Source organism: Hemiscyllium ocellatum, chromosome 16 (genome assembly GCF_020745735.1).
Source record: "Hemiscyllium ocellatum isolate sHemOce1 chromosome 16, sHemOce1.pat.X.cur, whole genome shotgun sequence".
NCBI lineage: Eukaryota > Metazoa > Chordata > Chondrichthyes > Orectolobiformes > Hemiscylliidae > Hemiscyllium > Hemiscyllium ocellatum.
In genome coordinates, this window is record NC_083416.1 from 17,249,398 (window position 1) to 17,261,900 (window position 12,503).

The 12,503-nt window shown below is 41.0% G+C and overlaps 1 protein-coding gene across 1 annotated transcript in view; it reads right to left on the reverse strand.

The window, feature by feature from the left end:
• LOC132823541 (ran-binding protein 17-like) overlaps nt 1-12,503 on the reverse strand; it is a 955,175-nt gene that overhangs the window by 796,343 nt on the left and 146,329 nt on the right. Inside the window, exons 5-7 of the mRNA XM_060837486.1 lie at nt 4,239-4,304; nt 3,337-3,441; nt 490-655 (exon numbers count right to left, since the gene is read on the reverse strand). Of these exons, the coding sequence (XP_060693469.1) occupies nt 490-655; nt 3,337-3,441; nt 4,239-4,304 (337 nt within the window). The remainder of the gene's footprint in view (nt 1-489; nt 656-3,336; nt 3,442-4,238; nt 4,305-12,503) is intronic.

The window sequence follows — 12,503 nt, forward strand, 5'->3', positions numbered from 1 at the left end:
GGGCAGCAGGTACAAGGGAACACCATTACCTACAAATTCCTCTCAAGCCACTCACCATCCTGGAAATGCAATTGCTGTTCCTTCAGCATTGCTGGGTCAAAATTCTGGAATTCTGTCTATAACCGTATCTTGAGTCTACCTAAAGCACACCAGTCTACATCGGTTCAAGAAGGCAGCACACTACCTTCTTCTCAAGGGCACTGAGGTTTGGGCAATAAATTTTCGTGTCCGATAAATCAATTTTTAAAAATTCTCCCATTCTCTAACTTCTCCTGATCGTTTATTCTATTCTTCTTCCTTGCAGCACAAAACCCATTACATTTCTACTTCATTTCATGACTACAGACATCACATTTGAATAAAATGTTAACGTTGTTTCTCTCTCCACAGACGCTGCCAGTTCCATCAACACTTTTCTTTATTTGGTTCTTAATGCAATTTAAATATATGAGATAGATCTTGCCATTTTTTCCATTTGTCCCATCTTACCTGCCCTCCAGTTAGTTGGAATTTGCACAGTACAAAGATCATCTGTAGATTCATCAGTTGAATTCCCAATGAAGTCAAAGCTGAGGCAGTTCAGCACAAGTTTGAGAAGATGCATCACCAGACTGTGTTGTGTTTGGTCCTGAAAGTTTAAGGGCTTCGCCAACACCTAAACAGAATAAAAATATTAAAAGGCGATTATCCTGGAGGCTGAAAAACTTGGGCAACTTTACAATTATTTTCCTCGAGATAGAGTGTGAATGAAACACATCTTCAGATGTTGTATTAATCACAAGGACCTGCTTTCCATTTTGCATTGTGAAAAAGTACTCAACAAAAATCAATACGATCATGAAGGAGGAGAAAATGTTGGTGACATAGAATGTGAAGAAATGGAAAAAAAAATTTTTTTTTTAAGAATCACCTTTGAGTATGGTTGTGACACTTACTGAATGAGGACTCTAGAGGCCTGAGGAAATAATCCAGTGTACAATTATTCAAATCTTACTAAGCAGTTTTGAGAATTTGAGTTCACTTGAGAAGAAATGCGAATTGAAAAATGTGGTGCTGGAAAAACACAGCAGGCCAGGCAGCATTCGAGGAACAGGAGAATCGACATTTCGGGCATAAGCCCTTCTTCAGAAATACCCGAAATGTCGATTCTCCTGCTCCTTGGATGCTGCCTGGCCTGCTGTGTTTTTCCAGCATCACATTTTTCAACTCTGGTCTCCAGCATCTGCAGTCCTCACTTTCTCCTAAGAAATGCGAGTCTCCAAGCCTTCACCTTCCTGCGCCCAAGTCCCTCTCTCTGAACTCCCATTTTCTATCTCTGATCTTGCATTCTCTCATGTCTCTAATCTCCCCAGTCTCCCCAAGGTCCATTCCCTAAGGTCTCTGAATGCCCATTCACCAGTCCCACTGCCCTCCTCCGCCAATGTCTCTGTCTCTGGAATATATAAATGGTGTAGATCCAAATAAAGGATAGTTGATCAATAAGTTTGCAAATACAGTATTAAAAAAAATTGGTAGCCAGGTAAATAGCAAGGAGGCTTTAGATTATAGGATGGCATGGATAGACTAGTCACACAGGCTCAGCCATATCAAATAGAATTCAATCTGTGTGAGTTGACAGATTTGAGCAGGACAAAGTAAGGGAATACATAATGAATGGTAGATCCCTGGAAAGCACCAAGGATCAGAGTGCATTAGTGTGCATACCTACTAGTCCCTTATGTAAGGTAGCAGGACAGGTAAGTGGTTAAGAAGATATGTTGTATGTTTGCCTTCATTAGAAGAGTGAGTGTGTAACTTAATGCTAGGGAATACTTTGAGTTAAACTCCATAGAGTTTAAGATCAGGGAGGTAATACTGGATACATGGGTTAGGTGCCTGCTAGAGCATTGCATACAGTTCGGGAATCTAATTATGGGAGATGGTGGAGAAGAGATTTAACTTGTTCATGTCTGGCAGACAGTTTTAATTATGAAGAGAAATTGGATAGACTGGGATTAATTTCCTTGGAGCAGAGAAGACTAAAGGGGGAACATAATTAGGATGTATAAAATTGAGGGCCATAGATTGGTCAAACAGGAAGAAACATTCCCTTGCGGAGGAATCATTGACTGCAGCACAGATTTAGAGGAAGAGGCAGAAGTTTTAAAGGTGATGTGAGGAAAATCTTTTCTCTGAGGTTACTGTGGGAATCTGAAACTCATTGCCTCTAAATGTGATAGGGATAGAAACCCACATGGCATTTAAGTAGTATTTTGATGTGTACTTGTAATGCCAAGGCATACAAGACTATGAGCTAAGTGGTGGAAAATAGGATTAGAATAGTTATGTGATTGGACATAGGTTAAAAACATTCAATGGGCTGAATGCTCTTTTTCTGCGTTATTGACTTCTATGACTGTACGACCATGAACACCTATTCTCTCATCTCTTTCTCTCGACTCCCATTACTCAGTTTCTCCCTCTCTCTCTGTGAACCTCTAATCTCTTCTCTCCTTCTAAGCCCAATTCCCCAGTCTCCTTCTCCAGTTTTACAATGTTGACCATAGATAAAATACAACAAATATCTTTGTTTATTCCAGAAGACACTTTATCCTAACTATTTTTAGTACTAGGCAATAAGAATGCACCCCACAAATAGTATTTTCAAATTAGTTAACCTCTCCCTCTCTCACTAGCACCTGAAGGAGCGAGGCTCCAAAAGTTTGTCTTTTCAAATAAACTTGTTGAACTATAACCTGGTGTTGTGCAATTTTTGACCATGTCCAACCCAGTTCAACATCTCCACATTAGAGTTAAATTTAAATAACTTTTCTTTTTCTTTCTTTGCAAACCTTCATGAGAAAATTAAAGCATTTCTGTTGCATTTCTGTTTCTGGTCATGATATCATTTATTCTTTATTTTATAATTTGGAGAATGGTATATACATTACAGAAGCAATCAAGAAATGGAAGCTAAATAAACTAAACTGTTTTAGGGAGAAGCTGAAACAGACCCACATTAATTTGTGGGAAATAATATTTTCCTAACAAATGTCCCTAGTAAGCTACCATGCATTTGGTTGCAAGCAGTCCTGATTAAACTCTTAAAACACATATTAGTTTTTTATTTATCAAAAATTTGATTAACTTAGCTGTGTCTGGTGGATGCTAATAGAATACCAGATAAAACTAAAAATATTGTTATTGCACTATATTCCAAACTAAATCAAATATCTTTTGGGCTACAGACAAGTATAATAAACAATTTATGGTATCTGTGCACAGCACTCCAAAGTAATAAAGCATGTTTTGTGAATTCAGATTATCCCCCAAGTTGTTGGACTGAATATCTCTTACCTCCCTCAGTAATGTACAGGCCAAAGTGAATATTTCTCGTAAACACACATCACGAAATGAGGTAGCTGTTCTTCGCTGCTTGGATAATGGTCTTGTTGAATCAGCCTGCAATATAATATTCACAAAACAAAGTAAGTCAACATCAAGGTGCCTAGATAAACCTTGATTCTAGCTACATTTTGCCCTGTTCTGAAGTCAGAAAATGTTTCCTTCTTTCCCTGGCCAGAGTGGGTGAGTGAATGGTTCTCAAACCTCTGCCAAGTGAGTGTGAAACTTGATCCAAGGGAAGACCTTGAGCCATGTTTGGCTTTGTTTGAAGAACTGCACTTGCAGGAGTTTATTAATTCATTTGTTATGTTTATATTATGATTAGATTGAAAATCATATTACTAATGGAGAGAAAAATAATTTAATTGTTCTACTCCTTCTGCTGTTTCAGATCATCCTGTTCCCCATCTTAGTCCAAACATTGCTAAATTGCTTGGTATGAGTGTTGCACACGATTTTGACTCACTTTGTGCAGAGCTATAAAAGTCTACTAATGAGGCAGCACAGTGGCTTGCACTGCTGCCTCACAGCGCCAGGGATCCGGGTTCAATTCCAGCCTCTGTGTGGAGTTTGCACGTTCTCCCTGCGTTTGCGAGGGTTTCTGCCGGGTGCTCCAGTTTCCTCTCACAATCTAAAGATGTGCAGGTTAGGTGGATTAGCTATGCTAAATTACCTAGTGTCCAGCAATGTGCAGATTAGGTTCATTAGTCATGAGAAATGCAGAATTACAGGGATAGGGTAGGGGGAATGGTTCTGGGTGAGGTACGATGTGGACCTGTTGGGCCAAATAGCCTGCAGGGATTCTGTTCTTACTCTTAAAACTATGCAAATTATCAGGAGAAATGCATACATACCATGTTCATTTCCTGTGTAAGTTCAGCTAAGATCATCACACCAATTATACAGTGTTCCACACTGCCCTAAACAGACATTAAAAAAAATAGCAAGTTTATATTATTGTCCAACAATTCAAAGGAACAAAAGTAAAATTTCTTATACCAGCTGTATAAAACAGTTACTTAAAGCTCAAATCTAAAAAGTCCACTGTTGGATACCACACATTTGCAAACAGTACATCAACACTCTATTGAGACACAGGGAGTAAAGTGATATGTGTAGTTAAAATAAAAATAAAGAAAGCATGAGCAGGAGAAGGTCATTCAGCTATCAACATACCCCTGCCATTCAACATGGCCATGGTTGATCCTAGATCTCACCACCATGGTCCTGTGCTCTCCCCAAACCCAGTGATACCGATAGCCTCCAGAAATCCATTTCTTTCTTAAATATAATCAGTGACGACCTCAGTAGAAGGGTGGTGAGACAGTGGAATTCTCTAGTGAATAAATTTCTACTGCTTTCAGTCTCACGATGCCTTGTCCTGAATCCACTGCCCAGAGAAACATAATCCCAGCATTCAGTTTGCCGAGTCCTGCTAGAATTCCATACAAGAGAAAAAGATGCCCTCCAACCCTGCCAAACTCACAGAAACATAGAAAATAGAATCAGAAGGAGACTATTCATCCCTTCAAGTCTGTTCCACCATTTATAATGATCATCACTGATCATCCAACCAAACAGCCTGTTCCCACTTTTTCCTGTAGCCTTTCACCCCTTTAGCCTTATGTGCTGTGTCAAATACTTTCTTGAAATCACACAATGGTTTTGCGTTGACCGCTTTCTGCGGTAGCAAATTCCACAGGATCACCCACTGGGTGAAGAAATTTCTCCTCATCTGAGTCTAAAAGGTTTTCTATGACTGTGACCCCTGATTTTGGAATTCCAGTAAGTACAGATATAATCAACATTATCCCTCCCCATATGACAAACCCATATCCCAGGAATCAATTCCTGCACTCCCGCTATAGCAATACTTCTTTTAATTCACTCGTGGGTACAGTGACTTCTGGCTGTTTATACTCCCGTTCGAGTATTTGCTGCAACTGCTCTGAGACATCTTTGACCCTGGCACTTGGGAGGCAACACACCATCACAGAGTCTTGCTTGCAGCCACAGAAATGCCTGTGCCCCTGACTTGAGTTCCCAACCACAACTGCTCACTTGGAATTTGCCATACCTTGCTTTACAGCAGTATTATGGTGCCACAAACCTGGCTGCTGCTGTCTTTCCCCTGAAAGGCTTTAACCCCAATAATATCCAAAATGGTATACTTGTTTGAGAGAAGACAGCCATAGGAGACTCTTGCACTCCCTGCCTACATCTCCCAGCCGTCACCCATCCAACTGACGGGACCTGCAGTGTGATCATCTCCCTGAAGCTACTTTCTATCACACAATCTCCTGCATGCTCCTCAGTTCTTCCAACTGCTGCTTAAATCGATCCATGTGGTCTGAGAGGGGCTGCACCAGAAACACTTCCTGCAGACATCGACACTGCTCGCTGAACTCCCACGTCTGACTGGAAGACCTTATCACTCCATTGACTGACATCTCTGCCCCTTTAATGACTAGCAGACATAGGGAAAGAAAAGGTTTACATTATTCTTACCTTGTTGCTGCTTGCCCTTCTCAACTAAATCTAGTATTCACCCGAACCCGCTCTTAGACCTAACTAGTAGCACCTTGACTACAAAGCAGCCCCTTACCAAAACGACCAGAACAAGATGCAGCAATGCCTCCCTCCCTCACTTGCATAACCTCCCAGAGTTACCTCAATTCTCAGTGTTTAGACACACTTGCTGGTCACATTCATTGCTGGGTACACTTTAGGCCTATCTTTTATAGAAGATGCCTTCAAGAACTTAATCTAGCCAGTTTTCTTAACTAGCTTAATTAGATTAAGTAGCTACAACACTAGGAGAACTTGTTTTAAATTTTCCTTAGGCCTGAAAATAATGTTAGACATAGCTGAATTCATTACTAGAAGTGAGCCCTTCCCAAAGTAAGGATCAATATTTTCACTTAACTCGGAAGTTATTAGATCGAGAAACAGAGAATAGTGGAGGAATGGAAATTTTCAATCAAATCATCAGCAAAAAAGAATTGCTTAGTAATTTACCAACAGCGAACATGTTGACAGTTAATACATTTGATTTAACAAATTTGGATAATAAACTTAGAGTTTTAACACTAAAGATTAAACAAGTGTTGATTCAGATGAATGCAAACAACCAATTGAATGCAAAAGGGGAATTAGTTGAAAATAAAGCTGATAATTATATGATTACAACATTAGAAGGACATGCAAGACTATTAATCAACATTTAAAAAAGTAACAGATGGTGAGAGACAGAGCAGTGTAGACCCTGTGTAGTGTTTATGGCAATTGGATAATTGAACAACTTAGGCAGAATCTGCAACAAGTTAACCAGGGAAAGGTTCCATCTTGGATTCATAATGTACAATTCATTCAAGAAAGGAGATATCCAAATATATTGGGTTGTCAATTTCAGCAGTTAACTGATGTTTGGTTTGTGGGAGTACTCTAAGAAAAACGTTGGATGTGATATTGGGTTTTCAAATAATTCCAATAGATGAAGTTGGTTTAAAGGTTTCTGAAGTAAACACTTACAGGAATTATTGAAAACGGAAACATGGATAGCTTATAATAATACCTTACCATATGCAGTTGAGAAAGGGAGTAGAATAGTAGGTACCAATCTGAACGCCAACAATCAGGTAAAATAATTGTGCCTGCACAAAATATCCTAATGAACAGGCTTTGTGTTGGTTTAGAATGGATATAATCTAAAATGTACATTAGAAGCTAAGAATCTTGAAAGACAATTAATAAGGTGAATTAATATGTACTGTTACCAACAATACCTTTTATTTTAAAACGCAAACAGAATATGCTATATAGAGTTCAGTGATATACATAAGAGGAAAATGTTTTTTAATGTTATGGATTATTTAAAAGGGATGTTGAGTAACTATTTTGAGAAATGTAACACCCTTATTGAGCTTCTGACAGAAAATCTGGTACAAATTAAGACCCAGTTCCCTAATGCCTATCGAATATTTGCCAAAAAGTGCTTCACTTTATTAATTGTCTTTCAATGAGATAATAACACAATGTTCTCCCTCACTTTTATAAGCTATCCACGTCGTGACCTCATCAAGATTCTTAGCCTCTAATGTACATTTTAGATTCATACCCATTCTAAACCCACACAAAGCCTGTTCATTATTGCAACTGTACTGAGCTTGAGTGAGACCATATCTGGAGTATTAGTGTCATTTTGGACTCCTTACCTAAGAAAAGGTGTACAGGCAGAGGCAATGGCCTGTTGGAATATTCATTGGACTATTAATCCAGAGACTCAGTAATGTGCTGGGGTCCAAGGTTCAAATTCTGCCATGACAGATGGTGGAATTTCAATTCCATATTTAAAAAATCTGCAATTAAGAGTCTATGAATGACCATAAAACCATTGTTGATTGTCAGAAAAACCAATCTGATTCACTGATGTACTTCAGGGAAGGAAATCTGCCATTTTCACCTGCTCTGGTTTCCATGTAATTGCAGATATACAACAATGGGGTTGGTTCTCAATTGCCCTCTGAAATGGCCTAGCAAGCCATTCAGTTGTACCAATAGCTACAAAGTCTTAAAGAATTGATTGCAAGTGGATCACCTGACACAATCTAGGCACAAGAATAGAGAACGGCATATCGAGCCCTGCTGATCCTGCAAAGTCCTCCTTACTAACATCTGCAGGTTAGTCTCACAGAAGCAGAATCATAGAGTCATACAGCATGGAAACAGACCCTTCGGACCAATTCAAAAGTGCCGACCAGATATCCAGTCCCACATGCCAGCACCTAGCCCATATTCCTCCAAACTCTTCTTATTCATATACCCATCCAGATGCCTTTTAAGTGTTGCAATCGTACTAGCCTCCATCACTTCTTCTGGCAGCTCATTCTATACACGTACCATGCTCTGTGTGAAAAAGTTAACCCTTAGGTCCCTTTTGTACCTTTCCCCACTCACCCTAAACAGATGCCCTTTAGTTCTGGACTCCCCCACCTCAGGGAAGAGACTTTGTCTATTTATTCTATCCATGCCCCTCGTGATTTTATAAACCTCTATGAGGTCACCCCTCAGCCTCTGGTGCTCCAGGGATAACAGCCCCAGCCTATTCAACCTCTGCCTATAGGTCAAATCCTCCAACCCCGGCAACATCCTTGCAAATCTTTTCTGAACCTTTCAAGTTTCATGATATCCTTCTGATAGGAAGGAGACAAGATTTGCATGCAATATTCCAAATCTGGTCTAACCAATGTCTTGTACAGCCGCAACATGACCTCCCAACTCCTGTACTCAATAGTTATACTCAATGACTGCAGATGCTGGAAACCAGATTCTGGATTAGAGTGGTGCTGGAAAAGCACAGCAGTTCAGACAGCATCCAAGGAGCAGGAAAATCGACGTTTCGGGCAAAAGCCTTTCATCAGGAATAGATAAAGGGCTTTTGCCTGAAACGTCGATTTTCCTGCTCCTTGGATGCTGGCTGAATTGCTGTGCTTTTCCAGCACCACTCTAATCTAGAATCCTGTACTCAATACTCTGACCAATAAAGGAAAGCATACCAAACACCTTCTTCACTATCTTATCTACCTGCAACTCCACTTTCAAGGAGCTATAAACCTGCACTCCAAGGTCGCTTTGTTCAGCAACACGCTCCAGGACCTTTCCATTAAGTGTATAAGTCCTGTGCCAAACTTTGGGAAGCTATCTCACAGGCTATTCAAGCAACAGACTTGGCAGTCATAGTCATGGAATCATATCTTACAGACAGTACTTCAAACACCACTATCATTATCCCTGCACACATCCTGTCCCATTGGCAGGACAGGCTCAGCTGTGGTGGCAGCCCAGAAGTATACAGTCGGGAGGGAGTTGCCCTGGGAAACCTCAACGTTGACTTATCTGATAGCTCAGGTTGAACATGGGCAAGGAGACCTCCCGCTGATTACTATGTACTGACCTCACTAAGTTGATGAATTGCTACTCCTCCATGTTGAACGACACTTGGAAGAAGCAGTGACGTTGACAAGGGCACAAAACGTACTCTAGATGGGGGAATTTCAGTGTCCTCCACCAAGAATGACTCGGCAGCAACAATATTGATTGAGCTGGTTGGGTCCAAAAGGACATAACTGCTTGACTGGGTCTACAGCAGGTGGTGAGGAAAACAAGAGGTTAAAGCATACTTGACCACATCCTTAGCAATCTGTCAGATGCAGATGCATTGGTCCATGACAGGATCAGTAGGAGTAACAACCGCACAGTCCTTACAGAAACAAAATCCTGCCCTCACATTGAGAATAACCTCAATTGTGTTGTGTCATACTATCACGGTGCTAAATGGGACAGACTTTGAACAGATATCACAATTTAAGACGAGGCATCCATGAGGCACTGTGATCCACCAATAGCAGGATTATGCTTGAGCACAATCTGCACCTCATGGCCCAGCATATCCCCCACTCAACCGTTACCATCAAGCCAGGGGATCAACCCTGGTTCAATGGAGAATGCAGGAGGGCATGCCAAAAGCAGCACCAGGCACACCTGAAAATGAAATGTCAATTTGAAGCCTCCAAACATGACTACTTGTATGCCAAACGGCATAAGCAGCAGGCAAAAGTCAGAGCTAAGCAATCCCACAACCAACAAATCAGATCTAGAGTTTGAGAATGGTGATGGACAATAAAGCAACACATTGGAAGTGGAATCTCCATTCACCAAATCCCCATTCTCAATGATGGAAAAGCCCACAACATCAGTGCAAAGGATATGGCCAAAACATTCACAGCAATCTTAAGCCAAAAGTGCCAAGTGGATGATTCAACTTGACCTCCAGATACTCGTCTTCAGCCAAATTGGTTCAGTCCTAGTGATAGCAAGAGAAAATTGGAGACACTGGATATTGCTGTTCCCATTACCAATACAGCTACAAAACTGTTACCTACCCAGCAATGTGGAAAATTGCCCAGGTATATCCTGTACATAAAAAGCATAAAACATAGAACAGCAGAGCACAGGAATGGGCCCTTCAACCCACAATGTTATGCTGAAAATGACGCCAAATAATCTACACCGTTCTGCCTGTCCTTGGTTCGTATCCCTCCATTTTTTGCATATTCAAGTGCTTCGCTAAAAGTCCCTTAAATGCCCTTATCGTATCAGCTTCCATCACCACCGCAGGATAGTGCATTCCAGACTCCTACAACTGTTAAAAAAAACCTGCCTCTCACACATCCTTTGAGCTTCCCCACCCCCGCCCCTCACCTAAATGCATGTCCACGAGTATTAGACATTTCAACTCTGGGAAAAAATTCTGACCATCTACTTCTCTCTGCATTTCACTTTTACAGACTTGATCCCTCAGCTTCTGCAGCTCAAGAGAAAAGAATCCAAGTTTTTCTATAGCCTCTCCTTATAGCTTATATCCTCCAATCCAGGCAGCATGCTGGTAAACCTCTTCTGCACTTTCTCCAAAGCTTCCATATCCTTCCTCATGTATGGCAACCAGAATTGAATGCAATTTAAAGCAAAACAAATCCAATACAGCCAATTACCATCCCCTCAGTCTACTCTCGATCATCAGAAAATTTGTGCAAGGTGTTGTCAATAATGCTATAAAACAGCATTGGTTTATCAATAACCTACTCAGTGATGTCCAGTTTGGATTCTGCCAGGGCGACTCAGCTCCTGACCTCATTACAACCTTGGTTCAAACATGGACAAAAGAGCTGTATTCTAGAGGTGAGAGAATAACAGCCTTTGACATCAAGGTTGCATTTGACTGAGTGTGACATGAAGGAGCCCTTGCTGGAATCAATGGGTATCGGGGGCAAACTCTCTGCTGTTTGGAGTTTTACCTGGCATATAGATGGTCATAGTTTTTGGAGTCATTGATTTCTGCTCATGGACTTGTCTGCAGAGTTCCTCAGGATATTGTCCTAGGTCCATCCATCTTCAGCTGCTTCATCAATGACCTTCCCTCCGTCAGATCTGATCAGAAGTGGCGATGTTACCTGATGATTTCACAATATTCAGCACCATTCACAACTCCTCAAATACTGAAGTAGTTCATGTCCAAATGCAAAAAGATCTGGAAAAGTATCCAGGGCTGGCCTGACAAGTGGCAAGTAACATTCGCGCCACCCAAATGCCAGTCTATGCCCATCACTAATAAGAGACAATCTAACCATGGCTCCTTGACATTCAGTGGTGTTGCCAACATTGAATCTTCCACTATCAACATCTTGGGGGTTATCATTGACCAGAAACTCAATTGGACTCACCACATAAACAGAGTGGCTACTAGAGCAGTTCAGAGGCTGGGAATACTGTGGCGAGTAACACACCACCCGACTCCCTGTCCACCATCAAAAAAACACAAATTAGGAATGTGATGAAATACTCCCTGATTGCAATCCCAAAAACACACAAGAAGCTCGAAACCATCCAGGACAATGCATCCACAAGCATTCACTCCCTCCACCACTGATGCTCAGTAGCAGCAGTGTGTAATTTCTTCAATGGTGCAGAAATTCACCAAAGATCCTCAGACAACACCATCCAAACCCACAACAGCTTCCATCTAGAAGGACGAGGATAACCATTAAATGGGAATACCACCACCTTCAAGTTCCCCTCCAAGCCACTCACCATCCTGACTTAGAAATATATCCCTGTTTCTTCACAGTCACTGGGTCAAAATTCTGGAATTCCCTCCTTAACGGCATAGTGGGTCAACCCACAGCAGGTAGACTGCAGCAGTTCAAGAAGGCAGTTCACCACCACATTCTCAAGGACAGGCAATAAATGCTGGCCAGCTAGCAACTCCCACATCCAACAAGTGAATTTAAAAAAATTGAATTCAATAGAAATCTGGATTAAGGGTCAAACGATGACAAATCATTGTTGAAAAAATCTGTCTCATTTTACTAATTTTTTAACTACCCTCTGGAATAGCTTCATAACCTGAGCTACAAATCTCCAAAATCTCAAGCTTCACAATCATTGCATTATATAAACCACTCTGGGTGGTGCAGAATGTACTCTGGGTGGGGTATTTCAATTTCCACCACCAAGGGAGACTTGGGAGCAGCAGCAGTACAACTAATTCAATTGGTTGAGTC